General features: G+C 49.3%; 1 protein-coding gene across 5 annotated transcripts in view; it reads left to right on the plus strand.

Moving 5' to 3' along the window:
- Positions 1 to 664: 664 nt before the first annotated feature.
- CAMK1D (calcium/calmodulin dependent protein kinase ID) overlaps positions 665 to 24,050 on the plus strand; it is a 486,590-nt gene continuing 463,204 nt past the window's right edge. Inside the window, exon 1 of one of the 5 annotated variants that reach the window (XM_016962641.3) lies at positions 665 to 1,118. In XM_016962641.3, the coding sequence (XP_016818130.1) occupies positions 1,027 to 1,118 (92 nt within the window). In that variant the 5' untranslated portion in view covers positions 665 to 1,026. The remainder of the gene's footprint in view (positions 1,119 to 24,050) is intronic. The other 4 variants (XM_016962637.4, XM_016962640.3, XM_063780437.1 and 1 more) reach the window with 4 other exon arrangements.

A 24,050-nucleotide genomic window follows, 5' to 3' on the forward strand; every position in this document is an offset into this window, starting at 1 on the left:
GCAACCAGGCCGGCCAGGCCCGCCGGCCGCTCCAGCCCAGCACCAGGGCGCCCGCGCGGCTGCCAAACACCCCCGGGAGTTTTGCTCGCAAAGGGACCACGAGGCAGCTGCTGGCGCGTCCTGCGCGTGCCCGCCCAGAGGCTCCCCGGCTTGCTCCTCGCGGGTCTGTCCCGAAACTGATGTGAAACCGATTTGGTGCAATGCGAATGAGCTCCCGCCCGCCTCCGCCTCCATCCCAGCCGCCGCCGCCGCCCGTCGCCATAACAACCGGCCCCCACCCCCCCCCACCCCACGCCGTGCCCCTCGGGTCCCCCGGGCCACAGGCCACAGCGCGGGAAGGCGCCCCGCCCTCGGCGCCCCGCATCCGGCCTCCGCGCACCCCCGCCCGCCCGGCGCTTCCGAGCCACGCAGAGGCGCCCCCTCCCGCCGGAGACGGGAAAGCCCCGGCGCCCCCAGACTGGGCTCCGTTTCCAGCTCCCGGAGGGGCTGGGGCTCTCCCGCGTGCGCCCCGCACCTGCCGGGGGCCCGCACCCGCCCTCGCCGGGGCTCCAGGGGGCACGACGGCCGTGGCCCGGCGCTCTTGGGAGGGGAGCGGGACATCCCCGAAGGCGGCGCGCTGGAGGCGGGGAGCGGCCGGGGCGCACGGGGAGGGCGGGGAGCCCGCGGGAGGGGGAGGAGGGGGAGGAGGGGGAGGAGGCGTGAGGTGGGGGGGAGCGCGGCGGGCAGCAGGGAGGGAGCGGGAGGGAGGCAAGAAAGTAGCAGAAAGTGAGGCTGGCAGGCGGCGGCAAAGGAGCCGGCGCGCGGCGGCGGCAGGAAGTCTGTGCCCGAGAACAGCAGAAATAAGAGCCAGGGAGGGACCGCGGCCGCGGCGGCGGCGGCGAGAGCGAAAGAGGAAACTGCAGAGGAGGAAGCTGCGCCGCAGCCCGAGCCGCCCGGCATCCCCGCCGCCTCTGCGCCCGCGCCGCGCCCCCGGCGCCCCCTCCCCAGCGCGCCCCCGGCCGCTCCTCCGCGCCGCGCTCGTCGGCCATGGCCCGGGAGAACGGCGAGAGCAGCTCCTCCTGGAAAAAGCAAGCTGAAGACATCAAGAAGATCTTCGAGTTCAAGGAGACCCTCGGAACGTAAGTGGGGACCGGGGAGGCGAGGGTGGAGGTGGCCGCGGCAGGGGCTGCACGGGCAGCTCCAGCTGCCGCCGCTGCCACTACCGCGGCAGAAACCCAGCCTGTCACCGCGTCCTCATTGTCCCGTTCTCGGCGCTGCGGAGCCCCCCCGAGCGCGCCCGACGCGTGGGCCTGCGACCCCCGGGTGGGCGCCGTTCCCGGGAGGGGGAGGGGGCAGCGCCGGGCTGTCAGGGAGCAGCCCACGCGGGCGCGCGACTTCCCACTTCTCCTGCCACCGCCGCCCTCTCCGCTGCCTTCTCCCCACGCGTGACTGTGGGCTGAGCATGGTGGGGATGGCTGTTTACCGGCTGTGTGCGTTTACTCGCCGTGTGCATGGGCGCACCGCGTTGGCGAGACGTGGTCACGAGAAGATCAGCCTCCAGTCGTTCCCATTTCTGTCCTTACATCATGTATTTCTATGGAATTGGCATCTGCACGTACGAGGTGTAGGCAAGACTTTGGGTGGCCACGCGAGGATGGAAGGGAAGGGCTTCGCAGTGCTCAGGGTCACACGTGGGCAGAGCCTCACCGGAGGGTCTGTGCATTTCACGCGGGCTCGGCCGCACGCGCCGGGGAGCGCGTCTCCAAGGGAGGGTCTGTGCGCGTCGCTGCGCGGGCGGTGCTCTCCGGGCTGCATCGAGTCCCATGCTGATGGCTGCGTCTCAAGAAAGCAGAAATAATCCGAAGTCGATGGCAGGAACGCTCCAAGCATGTGCTGCTCAGCTCAGCTGCTGTTCCCTTTCTGCCCAGGAGTTGGGTCTTGTTTGTTTTGTTTTGGAGCGGCTCAGAATAGGTGGGGAGGCTGATAGTGAAAGAGAATCAGGACCTGCCGAATGAGTCTGAAGTTCAAGTTATTTCCTTCCCTCACACAATCAGTATTTGCTCTGCATCAGTATCTGTCAGTGTGGATTCACGCACAGGTGTGCAGTCAGAAATGCCTATTTTGCAGGGGTTCATGGAGGTGTTGATTAGGCTGGGAAGAGAAAGGGGAGCTATTTCATGGGATAAATCAGTGCGTTGTTGGGTGCCCTTTCTTTCCTTCCTCCTTTTTTCCCGTGTGCTTGTTTTTGTGCTTGGTTTCTTTTTTCCAGCACCACATTACCCAGCTTGTCTTCACCTCCAGGCTCGGGGTCTGCTGCTGTTCAGTCATTTCCCCTCACCCCCACGCAGATCTGCAGGGGGTCCCCCGGAGAGAAGTTGTGAGGGTGTCTTTCCCAGTCCTGCTTCTGATTCCCGGGAAGGCGCACGCTGAGGACTAGAGTGGGGTCTCCCTGCTGTGGTTGTTGCCTTTCAGGGAGGGCACCTATTTGCTATCTTTGTTGGAATGAAAACAGAAAAAGATGTAGCTTTTTAATAAATAGGGGTTTGGGGTTGCCTCTCAGTGCAGCCAGGTAAGGGGTTAGTTTGGGTCAAAACTTTTGAAAATTGCCACTGAGGTTTATTCGGGTTTGGGGTTGTGATTCTGAGATGCTCAAGTTACTGAGAGACAAGAAAGCATGGCCTTTGCTTGTCATCCAGGACCCGCGCTGTGGCCGCTGATGAGGGGATGGGAGAGCATGGGGACCCACCCTGTGTGAATGCTTTCCTGTGCGTGGCTTGTTCCCACCCGAGCCCCCCACACTGGCTTCCTGCCTGTAGCCTCCGGGTGACTGATGCCCTGTCCCCTAACTGACTCCTGCAGCTGCACCTCTGCAGTGGCGGGGCTGCTGAGGCTCCAAGCTGTGGCTCCTGCTGGAGCATGGTGTTTGGAGATGACTGCGGGTGGTTTCCACCTTGGGGAAAAATGGGGATTTGCCCTCTGGTGCCAGAGCGCATCTCTGGCAGAACAGCCTCTTGGACTCCAGCCATGTTGTTCCCTGTGAGCTTTGGGAATGGGTCTCTCTTAGGGTCCTAAAGCATTGCCTTCTGCCTGGGATGGAATTCTTTGCAAAGGAGCTTCCCACTGTAGCACTGGCATTGGACCTAGAAGAATGATAGAAACAGTGTGATGATCAAGATGTTTTTACTCCACGTAATAATCATGGTAATCATAGGTGGTATTCTGAAATGTATACCCAGGATCAGGTATTATTCTACATGCCTTATGTGTATTAACTCATTTAAATCTCAGAGTAACCTTATGAGGTAGGTATTTACCATTACACCCAATTTGCAGATGAGAAAACTGAGGCAGCAGAGATAATTATGTGAGCTGCCAAACCTTAGCTAACTATTAAGTGGCGGAGCTGGTATTCACAGACAGGCAGAGCAACTTTTGATTATCCATACAGGGTTGACACACTTTGTAGATCCTGTAATGGCCAATGCTTAGTCAATAATTTGACTTAACTTTAGTATTTGGAACGTGAACTTTAATATTAATGTAAAGAAAACATAATGGGCTGGGCATGGTGGCTCACACCTGTAATCCCAACACTTTGGGAGGCTGAGGCGAGCTGATCACTTAAGTCAGGAGTTCGAGACCAGCCTGGCCAACATGGTGAAACCCTGTCGCTACTAACAATAAAAAAATTAGCCTGGTGTGGTGGTGTGTGCCTATAATTCCAGCTACTCGGGAGGCTGAGGCAGGAGAATCGCTTGAACCGGGGAGGCAGAGATTTCAGTGAGTTGAGATTGCGCCACTGCCCTCCAGCCTGGGCTACAGAGTGAGACTCGGTCTCAAAAAAATAAAATAAAATAAATGAGAAAACATAATGATGGCAATAATGATAGCATAATGTTATCTAAACTTGGAAAACTTGGAAGCATTTCAGAGCTTTTGGGTTGTCGTCCTTTTGCCTCTGTGGACTTTCTTTTTTTTTTTTTTTTTTTTTGAGATGGAGTCTTGCTCTGTCGCCCAGGCTGGAGTGCAGTGGCGCAATCTCGGCTCACTGCAAGCTCTGCCTCCTGGGTTCACGCCATTCTCCTGTCTCAGCCTCCCGAGTAACTGGGACTACAGACGCCCGCCGCCATGCCTGGCTAATTTTTTTGTATTTTTAGTAGAGACGGGGTTTCACCGTGTTAGCCAGGATGGTCTCGATCTCCTGACCTCATGATCCGCCTGCCTCGGCCTCCCAAAGTGCTGTGATTACAGGCGTGAGCTACCGTGCCCCGCCGCCTCTGTGTACTTTCTAGAAGTGGTCCCCAGTTCAAGATGCCTGCTCCACCCTGGGCCATGACCGGTGACTCTGGCCCGAGTCTTAATGTGGAGTTGACTTCTGGTCCCTTCAGTGGGGATTTTGAGTCTGGGCCCTTCTCTTGTTTTGAATGAAATCTAACACAAATGAAAGGCATCAACAATTAACCACTGGCATTCATTTCCAAAGTATGCCGCAGTTCCAGTCACTTTGTTTGCCCTACTTTCTCCCTACGTCTTTAAGATACGAAGGCAGGAAAGCCTTGTAAGAAGCAGGGCTGTCAGCTCACAATGTTCACATGTATTTAAAATAAAGCATTGCAAAGGCTAGAGGAGCACTCACTTTGCCAGACTTTGTAATCTGATATCCACTGCCTTATCCAGGTATCTCACCTCATGGAGCCCAGCATTTACTGTTGGAAGCTAAGGGGTCAAGGCGGTTAGGCTGTATGGTTAGAGGGACCTTGCTGGAGAGTGGGGGCCGAATGGGAGTGAAGGTTGGCCCAGGAGGGTGGAAAATGAGATTGAGGAAGCAAAGAGCAGCATAAGAGAAAGGACTGGGCTTTGTGGTCTGGCCTGGGTTGTCTGATGCACCTCTGAGTCAGGTCTCAGGGAGAAACCTTTCAACCTGTGCGCTTCACTGCAGCCTCCTACAAAAGGGAATCCCAGAACATAACCATATCTCTGAATAAGGTGGTGAGACTTAATTATTGTCTATTAATCAACATGTTTTCAGACCCTTGGCACACTATGAGAACAAATAAATGTTATGTAATGGCAAATTAGGAGGGGTACACATTTCTGTTGGTGTATTTGCCAAGGCTGTTCAGGCCGTCCCTATCGTAGCTATCTTTCAGTGACTACTGAAGCAAAAAATAAAAAAACCCCTAAAATACTATTCGGAGAAGTATATGGATGGGAGGAAAGCTTCAATGTGGTGTCTAGGAAGCACCCCAGACTCATAGAAGTCACTTCTGCAATTTCCAGGCTGTGAAATGTATGTGAATGGAAAGGCCTGGGTACTTGGCACGTGGCAGAATGAGTCTCCCAACAAACCTCATTTCCCCTGGAGTACAGAACATGGCATGCCCTAGAAAATGGATCTTCATCTCCACGGGATATGAATGCATGTTTTTCGTGTAGACTGAGCATTTGAAGTTGAAGTTGTTCCTGTCTGTAGATGGCTGGACAAGGCATCGTGGAGGATTTGAGACTGGGTTTTAGGTCTGGTTCAGCCATGAGGGGTTTTGTGGCCTGTGGACTGCTTGGACATTGACCTACATTACCTTCTCCCTGTCTCAGTTTCTTCATCTATAAAATCAAGGCAGGTTGGGGGTGGGGAACAGGGAACATGAGATAATTTTCTTTTCTTTTCTTTTTTTTTTTTTTGAGACAGAGTCTTGCTCTGTCTCCAGGCTGGAGTGCAGTGGCGGGATCTCAGCTCACCGCAACCTCCGCCTCCCAGGTTCAAGCGATTCCCCTGCCTCAGCCTCCCAAGTAGCACCACCACACCCGGCTAATTTTTTGTATTTTTTAGTAGAGACGGGATTTCACCATTTTGGCCAAGACGGTCTCGATCTCCTGACCTCGTGATCCGCCTGCCCCGGCCTCCCAAAGTGCTGGGATTACAGACGTGAGCCACCGCACCCAGCCGATGAGAAAATTTTCAAGTACCCTTGCAACCCTAAGATTCTGTGGCTCCCTGTGTAAGGAGGGCACTTGCTTTTGTTCCCGAGGGGCTTTCCTTGTGTGGCTAGGTGCAGCTCATTTCTGTTTGGAGGAAATTTTTTTTTTTTTTTTTTTTTGAGACAAGAGCCTTGCTCTGTCACCCAGGCTGGAGTGCAGTGGTGCGATCATAGCTCACTGCAGCCTCACACTCCTGGGCTCAAGTGATTCTCCTTCCTGAACCTCCAGAGTAGCCAGGACTACAGGTGTGCACCACCATGCCTGGCTAACTTTTTTATTATTTGTAGAGACAGAGTTTTGCTGTGTTGCCCAGGCTGGTCTCAAACTCCTGGCCTCAAGTGATCCTCCTACTTTGGCCTCCCAAAGTTCTGGGATGACAGGCACGGGCCACTGCACTTAGCTCTGGAGGGACATTTTTGTGACTGTACTAGTAGCACAATAAGAGCTCGGGACCAGCACCCTGATCTCACTTCGTGTCAATAGCAGTGTGTCTCCTTTTTCATTAAATGAGTGCCTGCTGGATGCTGCTTTAGGAAGACTATAAATAGAAACTTCCGTGGGTCAAGCACCGTCTTTTCCCACTCATCTCACACTATGCTACTTATTCTGAAATTGCCCAATAAATACACCTATTAAGGACACAGATGATTGGTTTGTCTGAAAGTCCCGCTGGAAAACAGACTCAACTTTTCTTTTTTGGTGTATATGTGTTTGTGTGTGCGTGTGTGTGTGTGTGCACGCGCGCGTGTGTATGTGTGTGTGGTGGGGGAGAGAATGCACAGACACTCGAGGTGGTTTGTATATTTGGCTGCTGAATTTCATAGTTGTTTTTCTGGGGTTACTTAGAATTTGAGAGTCCGTGAGAAGCATTAGGAAGAACATTACTGAGAAAAAAGGAGGGGTGGGAAGCCCCTAGACTTCTCCCCGAGGGTATCCCCGCTGCAGTCTTCTTTAGATGTTTGGATTCCCCAGTCGTCTTGTTTTGAGGCGTGATATAAATTCAGCCTCTCATACATTTAAAAATATCGGTTGAACACCTGCTATATTCTAGGCACTGAGGAGACGGCAGTGAGCAGATGAGAATGCCTGCTCTCCTGGAGCCACAGAAAATACAAGGGGCAAAGAAGGGAAAGGAACAGCACGTTAGAAGCTGCAGGTTAGGCAGGAACCAAGAGCCAAAGGGGATGTGTGGGGTGGGGTGATGGCAGCTTGAGGTGACGCTTGAATGCAGACCTGGAAAGAGCCATGGGGCTGTCTGAACATAGACTCTTCCGGTCAAAGGCGGCCACAAGGGCAAGTGCCTGATGTGGGAGCCTGCCTGGGATTTTGCAGTGAGCCGAGATTGCACCACTGCACTCCAGCCTGGGCGACAGAGTGAGACTCCGTCTCAAAAAGAAAAAAAAAAAATCTGCCCGCCCCCACCTCCCAAAGTGCTGGGATTACAGGCGTGAGCCACCTCGCCTGGCCGAATTCCGGATGTGTTTTAAAGGTGGAGCTGGTAGGAATTGCTGGTGGACTGGATGTGGGGTGTGAGATTCCCCAAGGACCTGGGCTTGGACGAACAGTTCATTTGGTGGTTTTGTTCAGTTTCCCCAGGAATTCTCGGAGCACCTGCTCTGTCTACACATTATGGGTGCCTGTGTGCTGGGAGGCTCTGGAAACAGGGGCAAGCTCACAGCCTTGGGCTTCTGGGCTCCCCTGGGGAGGGATTTCTGAATTTGAAGGTGAAATTCTCAGAGGGACTTTGAGGTACCTCCTCTTTTGAGGTCAGGAGTTCGAGACCAGCCTGGACAACGTGGTGAAACCTCGTCTCTACTAAAAATACAGAAAATTAGCTGGGTGTGGTGCTGTGCACCTGTAGTCCCAGCTACTCCGGAGGCCGAGGCAGGAGAATCGCTTGAACGCCGGAGGTGGAGATTGCAGTGAGCTGAGATTGTGCCACTGTACTCCAGCCTGGGTGACACAGTGAGACTCCATTTCAAAAAAAAAAAAAGGTAAAGATAACAAACTTCAGTGTCCTTATTGATTAGTAAAATGAGATTTGGGAAATGAGAGTTTGGGTAGAGCTTGTTCCCAGAGAAGCTAATGATGACTGTGTCTCAAGTACAAATTTCTGGTTCGAACTTGGCCACTGAATGGACAGTAATTAGGTTTGCTGGTGACAGGTGGACATTTGTGTGCTCTCAGGGGAGGATTTCAAGGGTTAACTTGTTGAGTTTTCCTTTGGCTGGGTCTCTGTAAATCTCTTTAATCTTTCCTTTCCCCAAATAAATCTCCTTAAATCCCCTTCAATCTCTCTCCTCCTGCTTCTCCTCCTCTCTCCTCTGGGAGGGCTTAGGCATGGGTCCAGCGGAGATTTGTCACATTACTGGTCAACTTGCCCACCGGGGATATGTTTCCTTTTTTTACTTTTTAAGTTTTTATTTTATTTTCTGAGACAGAGTCTTGCTCTGTCGCCCAGGCTGGAGTGCAGTGGTCCAGTCTCAGCTCACTGCAACCTCTGCCACCCGGGTTCAAGCGATTCTCCTGCCTCAGCCTCCTCAGTAGCTGGGATTACAGGTGTTTGCTTTTTTTTTTGAGACGGAGTCTCACTCTGTCACCCAGCCTGGAGTGCAGTGGCATGATCTTGGCTCACTGCAACCTCCGCCTCCCGGGTTCAAGTGATTCTCCTGCCTCAGCCTCCCGAGTAGGTGGGACTACAGGCGCGTACTACCACGCCCGGCTAATTTTTGTATTTTTGGTAGAGATTATGTTTCAACGTGTTGCCCAGGCTGGTCTAGAACTTCTGATGCCAAGTGATCTGCTCACCTCAGCCTCACAAAGTGGTGGGATTACAGGCATGAGCCACTGCGCTCGGCCATTATGTTTCTTTAATTAATGAAGGAACTGCTTATAGGCAGCAACCATGAAGCTGGTGCCCGAGTCAGCGGACCCACGTTATTTTCCTGATGCAAGATGGTCAATTCCGTGCTTATTTAGTTCAGGAGGACACGTGGACTCTGGGAAAGATTCCAGCCTGATCTCGGTTCACGTTGGCTATGCCCCTTTGACTTTCTGTGGTGAGGGAGATTTCTTTTTCTTCGGGGTAGTTTTTTATTAGATCTCACTTGATTTTCTTTTCTTTTCTTTTTTTTGGTTTATTATGCAGTGTATTGATTATTCATGCTCCAGTTAGATCAAAGGTCACCTCCAAATACATGCCGTAGGTCAAGTTCATTCCGCCACAGACCAAGTTCATTTTATATCTTCAGCTATCTGTTCTCTGTGTCTTGTGCTGTTTTTCCAAATCTTTCAGCAGGACTTAGAAATGGAGAGATTCCAGCCTGGAGTGCTGGCTCACAACTGTAATCCCAGCACTTTGGGAGAATGAGGCAGAAGGATCGCTTGAGGCTGGGAGGTTGAGGCTGCAGTGAGCTATGATGGTGCCACTACACCCCAGCCTGGGTGTCAGAGAAAGACCGTGTCCCCATAGAGAAAGAAAAGAAAAAAGAAATGAGGGACCAGGTACAGTGGCTCATGCCTGTAATCATAGCACTTTGGGAGGCTGAGGCGAGTAGATCACCTGAGGTCAGGAGTTCAAGACCTGGCCAACATGGTAAAACCCCGTCTCTACTAAAAACACCAAAATTAGCCGGCATGGTGTTGCATGCCTGTAATCCCAGCTACTCGGGAGGCTGAGGCGTGAGAAACGCTTGAGCCCCGGAGGCGAAAGTTGCAGTGGGCCGAGATTGTGCCACTGCACTCCAACTTGGGCGACAGAGTGAGACTCTGTCTCAAAAAATAAAAGAAAAAAGAAATGGGGGATTCTGTCTCCTGGTGAACACTGAACCTTGGGAGCAAGCCTTTGATAGGGTGTATTTGCTGAGGCCGGGTAAGGGAGGCAACGTAACATAACAGAAAGATCGTTCTGGTGCAGGCATTCATAGCTGAATGCCTCTGGATAGATTCCTTAATCTCTCTGAGTTTAAGAGGGAGATAGGAGTTGCTGCCTTGTGGGATTGTTGTAAGGATTCAGTGACATATGTGAGGTACCTGGCACATAACTGGGATTGAATATACAGTAACTGTCATCAAGCTGTAGTTACCTCCAGCAGCTGAGGTTGGCTTCCCTTGGACATTTGGGGCCGGTTCCATTGGGGAAGAACACGTCAGTATCGTTGGAAATTGATTTTTTGGAAGCTCTTGTTGCAAATAGGCAGGATGGTGCATATTTAACCTCCCCCAAAATTTATGGTTTCAGCAATCATAAACAATTTTTCAGTCAGCCAGAGAAGAACAATCCACAGTTGTTCTTCCCAGTACAGTGAGTAGCTAAGAACATAGGCTCGGAGGTTACACGGATATGGGTGGAAATCCTGGGTCCATAGCTTCCTAGCTGTATGGCTTTGGGCCAATTATTTTACCATTCTGAGCCTCATGTCCTCATCTGTAAAACAGGATGACACTTGGACCTAATGTGAGGCATGTGGTGAAGATGAAATGAGGGTGCACGGGAACCACTGAGAGCCGTGTGCGGCACGTGGGTGTGTGCGCAGTCACTGCCCGCTCTCTATCATTTATCCCTGCCCCTCAGAGGCCATTTCCACAGATTTGGAAGGCCCACTGAGCCATTCAACATTTGCTCCCAACAGGGGTGATTAGTTCATGTAATGCTAGCATTAAGCAAAAGACTCTGCCTGAAACGTCCTCTGGCCCAGCTCCGGTGCTGGAGTGACCTAGTTAGCTGTGTGTCCCAGGCTCAGCCCTCCCCCTGGGTAGCTTCTCGGTTTTTTTTTTTTTTCTCTGCACCTCTCCCTGCACCCTTAGCTGGTTTTAAAAAAATCTGTCCCTCTCTCCATCAGCCTGGGCAAGAGTGGCTTCTCACTGCACGGAGGTCTGCAGGCAGCCTGTGGCTTTTCTTTGATTCAACATGCTTTTCTTTTTGGAAAATTGCTTGTCTTTCTGCTTTGTTTCTTATTGAAACTCATGTTTTGATTTGATGACTCAAGGAACTTACTTACAGTGTCTAACCATCATGGAGTTTTGTAGTTTAAAACCTATAGGTACTGAATTTATTTTAATGCTAGAGTATTTAAAAATGGCAGCATGCTTATGTATATACCCCATAAGCATATGTAACCATTTATTTAAAATACCCTTTTGGGGGATTTTTGCATGGGAGTTGGGAGAAGATCTCAAAAACTTTAAATGTCCCAGGTCACAGGATGTTAGCGTTAACACTTGGGGAGCTAATTTCCAAATCAGCCATGATTTCTCCTCTTGACCTGTCCATTTTAGTCCCTGTGGAAGCCAGACAATGTCCGGGATCTTGATTTACTGGTGCCTCTATCACAGGCTGAGCAGAGGAAGAAAAAGCTCCTCTAGCTGAAAGTAGTCAGTATTTCTAGTTGTTGAGAGGACCTTTCTCTCTCTTTCACGACCACAACACAGATCACTGAAATTGGTTTTACAATAAATTGGATTTGGTGCTGTAAATGGAATCCTAAAGGTATCGTATTAAATAAAACCTCAGACAGTTTCTGATGTTCAAGTGACAGTCTTGCCTGCCTCCCCACACAACCCTGTCCCTTCGTACAAGGCCCAAAGTGTTGTGAAAAAGAAAAACCCTAGACCTTTGTAGCTTTGAAAAATTTGTGGATGGAGAGAAGAGAAGCTGTACCAAGCCAGGAGGTATCGGAGTGACCAGCAGGCCAGCGTCCCCTGCCCCCAAATATCCTCCCATTTATGGGCTAATACTTCCTTAACCTTGAAAGAAGACTGCTTCAAATTTGCCTTAAAACTTGAGAAGATATAAATACCTCAAAATAGGTTGAGAGGCTGCCAGTCATTTACTATGTAAGTGATTTTAAGGAAAGAACTTTTTCTCAATACTTGATTAGCGTTTGAATGGCAGGCAGAAGGAAGAAGAAGTAATTTCCTCCCGGGAGGCTCAAATGGGTCGCAGACTGGGGAGTTGAGGGCTGAGTGAGGCAAGGTGGTAATGATGCATTGAGACTTTGGGGAAAAGAACCTGTAAACCAACCTACATCAACTGTTGCCAAATTGGGCCCTAAACTGTCCTGGGCTCTGGAAAGGGAGGCTGCTGTGTCGCTGCCTCTCCCATCTTTCTTTCTTTCTCCAGGGCCAGGCCGGGACTGCAGATACTGTCACAGCTCTGCCATGGACGCCAGGGCTTCTTTAGGTTGGAATAGTGTCCATGTCACCAGGAAAAATTCCACTTCTGTAAGAAAATATGCCTCAAAACAACCACAACAGCAACAACAAGCTTTCAATGATCTCTTGGAACAGACTTTGCATATAAGTTGGGGACATCCTGTATGTGGCAATAACGTACAAGAATTATGCTCCAAAGAGCATAATTTGGGTGTGTGTTAGCATGGTCAGTAAAAATGGAGTTTGGGGCCCTAGTCGTGATGGACAAACAATGTTGGCTTTCTTTGGTGCTTTCAGCTTCTTGACAAATGGATATAATAACAAGACTTCCTATTTGACTGTTTTTTTGTTTTTTTTTTTTTTTTTTGAGATGGAATCTTGCTCTGTCACCCAGGCAGGAGTGCAGTGGTGTGATCTTGGCTCACTGCAATCTCTGCCTCCCAGGTTCAAGCTACTCTCGTGCCTCAGCCTCCCGAGTATATGAGATAACAGGCACGCACCACCACACCCAGCTAATTTTTGTACTTTTAGTAGAGACGGGGTTTTACCATGTTGGCCAGGATGGTCTCGATCTCCTGACCTTATGATCTGCCTGCCTTGGCCTCCCAAAGTGCTGGGATTACAGGCATGAGCCACTGTGCCTGGCCCTTTTTTTTTTTTTTTTTAATTGAGATGGAGTCTCGCTTTGTCGCCCAGGCTGGAGTGCAGTGGCGTAATCTCTGCTCACGGAAACCTCTGCCTCCTGGGTTCAAGTGATTATCCTGCCTCAGCCTCCCGAGTAGCTGGCATTACAGGCGCCCACCACCACGCCTGGCTAATTTTTGTATTTTTAGTAGAGACGAGGTTTCACCATGTTGGCCAGGCTGGTCTCGATCTCCTGACCTCAAATGACCCACCCGTCTTGGCCTCCCAAAGTGCTCGGATTACAGGCGTGAGCCACCGCTCCTGGCCTATTTGACTGTTTTTAAAAAAATTATAGTTAAACGCCTCCTCCAGCCATTGAATATAGCTGGCTGATATTACCTAAGTGTGGGGTTCCGTCTCCTGGCTTTGGAGCCTCCCCCACCCCCCGCCAGTCTGTGTATAGGGAAGCTGCTTCTTTCTTTCTTCCCCCTTCTTTCTTGCCTATTAAACTCTCTGCTCCTTAAAACAAAAGACAAAAAACAAAAAAGTGTGCTTAAAAAATACATAGTATAAAACTTGCCATCGTAACCATTTTGAAGTGTGCAGTTCTGTGGTGTTAAGTACGTTACAGCATTGTCCAACCATCGCCACCATCCATCTCCAGAACTCTTTCATCTTCCCACATTGAACCTCCACTCCACCTATGAAACACTAACTCCCTACTCCCTCCTCCCTGACCTTCTGATACACACCGTTCCACCATCTGTCTCAATGAATTTGGCTACTTTAGGTACCACATAGAAGTAGAATCATGTGATACAGTCATCCTTTGGTATCTGCTGGGGGCTGGTTCCAGAATCAACCTGCCGCGGATAACAAAATTTTAGGATGCTCTAGTGTCTGATATAAAATGGTGTAGTATTTGCATGTAAATTTTGCACATCCTCCCATGTACTTTTTGTTTTTTGTTTTGTTTGAGATGGAGTCTCGCCCCGTCGCCCAGGCTGGAGTGCAGTGGCGTGATCTCAGCTCACTGCAAGCTCCGCCTCCCGGGTTCACGCCATTCTCCTGCCTCAGCCTCCCGAGTAGCTGGGACTACAGGCGCCTGCCATCATGCGTGGCTAATTTTTATTTTTTATTTTTTTTATTTTTATTAGAGACGAGGTTTCACCGTGTTAGTCAGGATAGTCTCGATCTCCTGACCTCGTGATCTGCCCGCCTCGGCCTCCCAAAGTGCTGGGACTACAGGCGCCTGCCACCACGCTGGGCTGATTTTTTGTATTTTTAGTAGAGACGGGGTTTCACTGTCTTAGCCAGGAGGGTCTCAATCTCCTGACCTTGTGATCCGCCCGCCTTGGCCTCCCAAATTGCTGGGATTACAGGCGTGAGCCACCCCGCCCGGCCTTTTTTTTTTTTTTTTTTTTGAGATAGGGTCTCACTCTGTCATGGAGGCTAGAGTGCAGTGGTGCGATCTTGGCTCACTGCAGCCTCTTCCTCCTGGGTACAAGCAATTCTCCTGTCTCAGCCTCCCAAGTAGCTGTGACTACTGGTGCATGCCAGCACACCCAGCTAATTTTTGTATTTTTAGTGAAGACAGGGTTTCACCATATTGGTCAGGCTGGTCTCGAACACTTGATCTCACGTGATCTGCCCGCCTCGGCCTCCCAAAGTGCTGGGATTACAGGCGTGAACCACCGCACCTGGCCTGTTTTTTTTTTGTTTTGTTTTTGAGATGGAGTCTTGCTCTGTTGCCCTGGCTGGAGTGCAGTGGTACAGTCTCGGCTCACTGCTACCTCCTCCTCCCAGGTTCCAGCAATTCTCCTGCCTCAACCTTCCAAGTAGCCGGGATTACAGGTGCCCACCACCATGCCTAGCTAATTTTTGTATTTTTAGTACAGATGGGGTTTCACCACGTTGGCCAGGCTGGTCTCAAACTCCTGACCTCTGGTGATCTGCCCTCTTGGGCCTCCTCTCTCATGTACTTTAAATCATCTCTAGATTACTTGTAATACCCAATACAATGTAAATATTATGTAAATAGTTGTTATACTGTATTATTTAGAGGATACTGACAAAAAAGGCTGTATATGTTGAGTTCAGACACAGTTTTTGTTTCCTAAGGTTTTTTTTTTTTTTTTTTTTAAACAGAGTTTCGCTTTGTCACCCAGGCTGGAGTGCAGTGGCACGATCTCCGCTCACTGCAGCCTCCACCTCCCAGGTTCAAGTGATTCCCCTGCCTCAGCCTCCCCAGTAGCTGGGATCACAGGTGTGTGCCACCACATCTGGCTAATTTTTATTCATTCGTGTGTTAATGGACACAGGTTGCTTCCACCTCTTGGCTGTTGTGAATTGTACTGCTGTGAACATGGGTGTACAATGTCTGAGCCCGTGCCTCCAGTTCTTTTGGGTGTATAGCCAGAAGTGGAATTGCTGGATCAGATGGTCATTCTGTGTTTTATTTTTTCAGGAACCGCCATACTGTTTTCCACAGCTGCTTGGCGTTTTACGGTTTGCAGTGTGGTTTTTGCATCCATGATTCCTTCTGACTCTTAGTGAGTGAGCCGGGCTGGTCTTGAATTCCTGACCTCAAATGATCCACCCACCTTAGCCTCCCAAAGTTCTGGGATTACAGGTGTGAGCCACCAAGCCGGCCTATCCTCTCTGAGTCCTGATGACCTTGTTTGTCAAATGGGGATAATGACACCTGCTTACGTTATGGACTTTTTATAGGTCCCAAATGAGATAAGAATGTGTGCTGCTTGGTATATATTATAGTAAAGACCTCACATTAATACATACAGGAGCAATTATGATGTTGCAAAGATTATAGCTTTTTTTGTTTTTGTTTTTGTTTTGATACAGTGTCTCGCTCTGTTGCCCAGGCTGGAGTGCAGTGGCGCAATCTCGGCTCACTGCAAGCTCCGCCTCCCAGGTTCACGTCATTCTCCTGCCTCAGCCTCCCGAGTAGCTGAGACTACAGGCGCCCGCCCCCATGCCCGGCTAATTTTTTGTATTTTTAGTAGAGACAGGGTTTCACCGTGTTAGCCAGGATGGTCTCGATCTGCTGACCTTGTGATCTGCCTGCCTCGGCCTCCCAAAGTGCTGGGATTACAGGTGTAAGCCACCACGCCCGGCCTAAAGATTATAGCTTTAAAAATGTTTCCTTCTCTGCTGGCTGGGGTGGCTCACGCCTGTAATCCCAGCACTTTGGGAGGCTGAGGTGGACCAACCAGTTGAAGTCAGGAGTTCGAGACCAGTCTGGCCAACATGGTGAAACCCTGCCTCTACTAAAAAATACAAAAAAATTAGCTGGGCGTGGTGGCACATGCCTGTAATCCCAGCTACTCGGGAGGCTGAGGTGGGAGAATCCCTGGAACCTGGGAGCCGGAGGCTGCAGTGAGCAGAGATCGCACCAATGCACTCCAGTCTGGGTGACAGAATGAGACTCCGTCTCAAAAAAACACGTTTCCTTCTCCTCAGTGTCAGTGTCACATTCACCTCTTGAAACATAACTGTTATCTTTTGGGCAGGCTTCCTGTAGAAGTTGGGTCATACGTTGATCTTGAATCTGAAAGTTACCAACACAAACCCCAAAGTTTCATAGTCTGTTTTCTCTGGCTCTATTTCAGTGTTGTTGTATTGTTTTCATTTTCGGTTTTTAAGTGATGGTACCCTAAGAAGAACTTAAAATTAGAACAGCAACATGCCATCCTTGTAGAGAATTTGAAAAATTTGGAAGAATATAAAGAAGACAGTAAGAATCAGTTGTTGGGCTGGGCTCAGTGGCTCACACCTGTAATCCTAGCACTTTGGCAGGCCAAGGTGGGTGAGTCACTTGAGGACAGGAGTTTGAGACGAGCCTGGCCAACATAGTGAAACCCCATGTCTACTAAAAATAAAAAAAAAATTAGCCAGGCCTGGTAGCGCATGCCTGTAATCATGGCTACTCGGGAGGCTGAGGCAGGAGGATCGCTTGAACCCAGGAGGTGGGGGTTGCAGTGAGCTGAGATTGCGTGACTGCACTCCAGCCCGGGTGACACAGCGAGACTATGTCTTAAAAAAAAAAAAGAAGAGTCAATCATTGGCTGGATGGATCCTGGGCAGTCAGTCATTCTGCGGGGTGGGTGGCAGATCTAGGGAGAGACCCCAGAGATTAGTGGTGGAGCTGGACCTGTGGAGGTGGGGCTGTGGATCTAGACTCACTGGAGGTATTTTAGTATTTTACCAGGTGGTGTGCCTGAGTCACTGTGCATTGGCTGTGGATATAGGGGCGGCTTTATCCCCTATAAGATAGAGTCTTCGTGAGCACAGTGGGTGTCAGACTTGAAGTTTGTCAGTAATTCGTGTAGCTTGGCAGTGATGGTGGTGATGGCCTTGCTTGGCTTATTCTCATGGTCCCCATCTCTATCCTCATGACCACTTCTAAACACATCCCCAGAATCAGCAGCGGGACAGATCCTGTCGCCAAGATGAGACCCGACGCCACAGACTTCCAGAGAGCTAATTATACTTGTGAGAAAAAGGGGATAAAAAATATTCATATCCAAGTGTGGCTGACTCTCCCTGCTTAGAGTAAGACACAGGAAGCCAGCTTCTTAGTTGCTTCATGACATAAAATAAACACTGTTACATGCACAGTCCTGCTTTCTGCTAAGCTGCAGATGCCCCAAACCTTGAAGCCAACCCCTCTTCAGAACACAGTCTTTGGAAATTCTTGAGGTTAGATCAGTGGTCCTCAATCTTTTTGGCACCAGGGATCAGTTTCGTGGAAGACAATTTTTCCATGGACCAGGGGTGGGGGGATGGTTTCGGGATGATTCAAGCATATTACATTTATTGTGCACTTTATTCCTATTATTATTACCTATTATATTTATTCCTATTATTTATTTATTCCTATTATTATATTAAAATATAATGAAATAATTCTACAACTCACCGTAATGTAAAATCAGTGTGAGGCCCTGTGCTTGTTTTCCTGCAAGCCACCTGGGGGTGATGGGAGACAGTGAGGGCTCCTCAGGCATTAGATTCTCATAAGGAGCACACAACCTAGATCCCTGGTGCGCACAGTTCACAACAGGGCTTGTGTTCTGATGAGACTCTAATGCCACCGCTGATTGAACGGGAGGTGGAGCTCAGGCAGTACTGCAAGTGATGGGGGCGTCTGTAAATACTGATGAAGCTTTGCTTGGTTGCCGGCTGCTCACCTCCTGTTTTGTTGCCCAGTTCCTAACAGGCCATGGACTGGTACTGGTCCCATGGCCTGGGGGCTGTGGACCCCTGGCTTAGAAGGTGAAGTCTTTGGCCAGGCGCAGTGACTCACACCTGTAATCCCAGCACTTTGGGAGGCCGAGGCGGGTGGATCACGAGGTCAGGAGATCGAGACCATCCTGGCTAACACAGTGAAACCCTGTCTCTACTAAAAATACAAAAAATTAGCTGGGCGTGGTGGTGGGCGCCTGTAATCCCAGCTACTCGGGAGGTTGAGGCAGGAGAATCGCTTGAACCCAGGAGGCAGAGGTTGCAGTGAGCCGAGATCAAACCACTGCACTCCAGCCTGGACGACAGAGCAAGACTCTGTTTCAAAAAAAAAAAAAAGAAGGTGAGCTCTTTGCAACTTAGATGATGATGAGCTAGACTAGCTCTCTCATTTTACAGGCTATGAAACAGGTGCATTGAGATGACGTGACCTGCCCGGGTCCCACAGTTAATCTCCATCACCCCCAGGCCTTGGGCTTTGGTGAAGTCATCTTCCCGTTGTGTTACCTATAAGGATGTGAACTGTGACCATTAGGAAGCGTCATGACAGGGCACCAGCGTAGTGGTGGTTACCAGAGATGACACAGTCTGTGCTGGAGGTTGGGCGGCCTCGGCCATTATGTCTCCATTGCTTTGTCACTCACTTTGTGGGTGTAAAAGGAGCTCTTGAGGATGTGTCTGGCTCCCGGGGAGTTGGGAGCTGTGGGCAGTTGGTGCCCCTGCCCCTCTGCTTGCCTTCCCCCTGCCTGCTGGGGATCCAGGCCACGTCTCCCTAAGTAGGTGACAGGGAACCAATTCAGGGAGCGGAGAGCAGAGAACAGGCACCTGTGATCCCCACAGGGTCTCGCTGCAAAGACCTGACTTAAGATTATTCTGTGCGTTGGTCGCGTAGAGGCTTTCCCAGGCCCCAGCAGAGCAGGCCTCACACACAGGCAGCACCTCGCTCAGGTGGGCACCTTTGTGTCTAATAAATGTTTGTGTCCGGGAATGGTGGCTCACACTTATAATCCCAGCTACCTGGGAAGCCAAGGCAGGACGATCACTTGAGGTCAGGAGTTCGAGACCAGCCTGGCCAACATGGTGAAACCCTGTCTCTACTGAAAATACAAAAATTAGCTAGGCATAGTCACAGATGCCTGTAATCCCAGCTACTCGGAGGCTGAGGCGGGGTAATTGCTTGAGCCCAGGAGGTAGAGGTTGCAGTGAGCGAGATTGTACCACTGCACTCCAGCCTGGGCTACACAGCAAGACTCTGTCTAAAAAATAGAAATAAAAATAAAAATAAATAAAAAAATAAGTAAAATAAAATAAAATGAAATGTTTGTTGTCCGGGCACAGTGGCTCATGCCTGTACTCCCAGCTACTTGGGAGGCTGAAGCAGGAGGTTCACTTGAGGTCAGGAGTTCCAGGCTCCTGGGAGATGGCACAGTTCCAGGCTATAGTGAGCCATGATGGCACTGCTATACTCTAGCCTGGGTCAAACAGCAAGACCCTATTAAAAAAAAAAAGTTTGTTGGGTAAATGAATGGATAAGTGGAAGGAAAAGAGCATAGGCTTTGATTAGATTCATGAAGTTCAAATCCTAACTGTGTCATTCAGGACCTATGAGGCCTTGGGTGAGTTACATCATCTTTCTGAGTTTCTCGTCTCTCACATTTAAGTGGGGGTAACAGTACCTACCTTTCCAGCTTGTTGTGAGGTTTTGTTGCAATAACAAGAATAATAGTAAGGACTGTAGGCCGGGCACAGTGGTTCACACCTGTAATCCTAGCACTTTGGGAGGCCCAAATCATTCTACTGCACTCCAGCCTGGGTGGCAGAGTAAGACCCTGTCTCAAAAAAAAAAAAAAAAAAAAAAAAAGGAGTATAACACATGCTGCGATTACAGGTGCTAAATGAAAGGACGTTGACTTTATTTATTTATTATTTATCTATTTTGAGATGGAGTCTTGCTCTGTCTCCCAGGCTGGAGTGCAGTGGCGCGATTTCGGCTCACTGCAACCCCTGCCTCCTGAGTTCAAGCGATTCTCCTGCCTCAGGCTCCAGAGTAGCTGGGACTACAGGCATGCGCCACCAAGCCTGGCTAATTTTTTGTATTTTGTAGAGATGGGTTTTCACTATGTTGACCAGAATGATCTCAATCTCCTGACCTCGTGCTCTGCCCACCTTTGTCTCCCAAAGTGCTGGGATTACAGGTGTGAGCCACTGCACCCAGCCAGGATTTTGGACAATTGAGAGACAGATTCCAGCTTTTGTTATTGCAACAAAACCTCACAACAAGCTGGAAAGGTAGGTACTGTTACCCCCACTTAAATATGAGAGATGAGAAACTCAGAAAGATGATGTAACTCGCCCAAGGGCTCATAGGTCCTGAATGACACAGTTAGGATTTGAACTTTAAAACAACAACAAAACCATCAGATAGGATGGATTGAGTCTACTCCATGCCAGGCACTGAGAAAGTGTTGGTAAACAAAACGTGGTTCTTGTCCTGAGGGAACTTTTTGGGGAGACAGAAAAACATGTAATTACAGTTCAGTGTGACTGTGTATCGGTAGGAAGGTGCACATATGAAGCTGAAAAGAGGGTCATCTCATCGGGATGGGGGCTCAGGGACAGTGAGCTGGGCTGTTGCCTAAGAAAGTTCCAGAAGTCAGAAATTACATAGCATTGCTCAGCGAGTACATAATGAGTTGCTTTGTGTCAAAGAGGACGCCGGCTTCTGTAAGATAAAGGAATATATAGTTTTAATAATATATTTAAATAGCATTATGTTGGCCAGGCGTGGCGGCTCACGCCTGTATTCCCAGCACTTTGAGAAGCCCAGGTGGGTGCGTCGCTTGGGGTCAGGAGGTCAAGACCAGCCTGGCCAACATGGTGAAACCCCGTCTCTACAAATACAAAAATTAGCTGAGCGTGGTGGCGCGTGCCTATAATCCCAGCTACTCGGGAGGCTGAGGCAGGGGAATTGCTTGAACCCGGGAGGCGAAGGTTGCAGTGAGCTGAGATCACGTCACTGCACTCCAGTCTGAGTAACAGAGTGAGACTCTGTCTCAAAAAAAAAAAGCATTACGTTATTAATATATTAAATATTAAGTTATTTTATTATTTATTATTTAATAATAATAGCAAATATTTACTGAGCATTTACCAGGTGTTACATACTGTGGCAAGTACAATATAGTGAGCTGCCACCTGTAACATCGTCAGTGATACATGGACTGCATATACGACAGTGGTGCCCTGGGGCAATGATAATGGAGCGGAAGCATTCCTGTTGCCTCGTTGTCGCTGTCATGATGTTGTGGTGCCATGGATTACTCACATGTTTGTGGCGATGCTGGGGTCAACAAACCTGTTACACTGCCAGTCGCACAGAAGTCCGGCACATACAATTATGTGCAGCACCTAATACTTGATAGTGATAATAAACAACGATGTTACTTGTTTATGTATTTGCTATGCTCTGCTTTTTATTGTTATTTTAGAGTATACTCCTTCTACTTATTAAAAAAAAAGTCAACGGTAGAACAGCCTCAGGCAGGTCCTCCAGGAGGTATCCAGAAAGCGTTGTTATCGTAGGAGATGATGACAGCTCCATGCGTGATACTGTGCGTGAAGACCTTCCAGTGGGACAAGATGTGGAGGTGGAAGACGGTGATATTGATGATCCCGATCCTGTGTCGAACTACGCTAATGTGTGTGTTTGTGTTCTTTGTTTTCTTTTTTTGAGGCGGAGTCTCTAACCCAGGTTAGACTGCGGTGGCGTGATCTTGGCTCACTGCAACCTTCGCCTCCCCAGGTTCAAGCGATTCTCCTGCCACAGCCTCCTCAGTAGCTGGGACTACAGGCATGTGCCACCACGCCCGGCTAATTTTTGTACTTTAGTAGAGACGGGGTTTCACCGTGCTGGCCAGGCTGGTCTCGAACTCCTGACGTCAGGTTATCCACCCACCTCGGCCTCCCAAAGTGCTGGGATTACAGGCATGAGCCACTGCACCCGGCCTTGTGTTTTAATTTTTAACAAAATTAAAAAGTTAAAAGAATAGGAAAAAGCTTATAGAATAAGGAAATAAAGAAAATTTATTTTTTTGCAGCTATACAGTGTGTGTGTTTTAAGCTGTTATTACAAGAGTCAAAAAATTAAAAAGTTAAGTTACAGTAAGCTAATATTATCATTGATGAAAGAAAAATTAAAACAATAACTTTAGTATAGCCTAAGTGTACAATATGTATAAAGTCTACAGTAGTGTAGAGTAATGCTCTAGGCCTTCTTATTCACTCACCACTCACTCACTCACTCACTCACTCACCCAGGGTGACTTCTAGACCTGGAAGCTCCATTCATGACTAGTGCCCTATACAGGTTCACCATTTAAAAAATCCTTTTTGAGGCCGGACGTGGTGGCTCACACCTGTAATCCCAGCACTTTGGGAGGCCAAGGTGGGTAGATCACAAGGTCAGGAGATCGAGACCATCCTGGCTAACATGGTGAAACCCCGTCTCTACTAAAAATACAAAAAATTAGCCGGGCGTGGTGGCAGGTGCTTATAGTCCCAGCTACTCAGGAGGCTGAGGCAGGAGAATGGCGTGAACCTAGTAGGCGGAGGTTGCAGTGAGCCGAGATCGCGCCACTGCACTCCAGCCTGGGTGACAGAGCGAGACTGTCCCGAAAAAAAAAAACCAAAAAAAACAAAAAAAACTTTTTTGGCTAGGCACAGTGGCTCACGCCTGTAATCCCAGCACTTTGGGAGGCCAAGGCGGGTGGATCATGAGGTCAGGAGTTCAAGACCAGCCTGGCCAAGATGGTGAAACCCTGTATCTACTAAAAATAGAAAAATTAGCTGGGCGTGGTGGTCAAGTGATTCTCCTGCCTCAGCCTCCTGAGTAGCTGGGATTACATGCATGCACCACCAGGCCCGGCTAATTTTTGTATTTTTAGTAGACATGGGGTTTCACCATGTTAGCCAGACTGGTCTCGAACTCCTGACCTCAGGTGATCTGCCAGCCTTGGCCTCCCAAAGTGTTGGGATTACAGGTGTGAGCCGTGGTGCCCTGGCTTAAAAAATCTTTTACATTGTATTTTCACTGCACCTTTTCCGTATCTTGATATATTTAGATATACAACTACTTACTGTCGTGTTACAGTTGCCTGTTGTATCCAGTGCCATCACATGCTGTACAGGTTGGCAGTCTAGGAGCAGTAGCTGTATCATCTAGCCTAGGTGTGTAGTAGGCCATACCTAGGTTTGTGTAAATGCACACTGTGATGTTTGCACAATGACAAATCTCCTAAAAGATGCATTTCTCAGAACATACCCGAGACTGTTAAGTGATGCATGGCTGTATTTCACGTGAATTTTCATACTAAACCTGCACAGCCATTCAATAAAATAGATACTCTTGTCACCACCATTTTAGAGATGAGGAAACTGAGGCCCAGAGTGGTTAAGTAACTTGGCCAAGGTCACATAGACCTATCTGTCTTGAAGAATTGGGATTTGAACCTCAGTAAAGGTATCTGTCTGGGGCCAAAGCCAGTGCTCCCAGCCATTGGTTTTCCTTGCCCTGGTTGGTCAGTTTTGCCCCTTGAGCTCTTAACAGAGAAAATGTGACAGGGACCCATGTCCCCACCATGTAGAGCAGCAGGTGGTAGGTGACGTTAGCATGGTATGAAGTGTTTCAGGGGTTCCTAGGGAATGGGAGTAATTTTTATTTTATTAATTAATCGAGACAGGGTCTCACTCTGTCATTCAGGCTGGATCATGGCTCACTGCAGCCTCGTGATCACGGCTCACTGCAGCCTCGACTTCCTGGATTCAGGTGATCCTCACACCTCAGCCTCCCGAGTAGCTGAGAATACAGGCACATGCCACCAGGCTCAGCTAATTTTTTTGCATTTTTAATAGATACTGGGTCTCACTGTCTTTCCCAGGCTGGTCTTGAACTCCTGGGCTCAAGCGATTCCCCTGCCTTGGCCTCTCAAAGTGCTGGGATTATGGGCGTGAGCCACTGTGCCTCATGGAAGTAATTTTGAACAGAAGTGATAGAT

Source organism: Pan troglodytes, chromosome 8 (genome assembly GCF_028858775.2).
Source record: "Pan troglodytes isolate AG18354 chromosome 8, NHGRI_mPanTro3-v2.0_pri, whole genome shotgun sequence".
NCBI lineage: Eukaryota > Metazoa > Chordata > Mammalia > Primates > Hominidae > Pan > Pan troglodytes.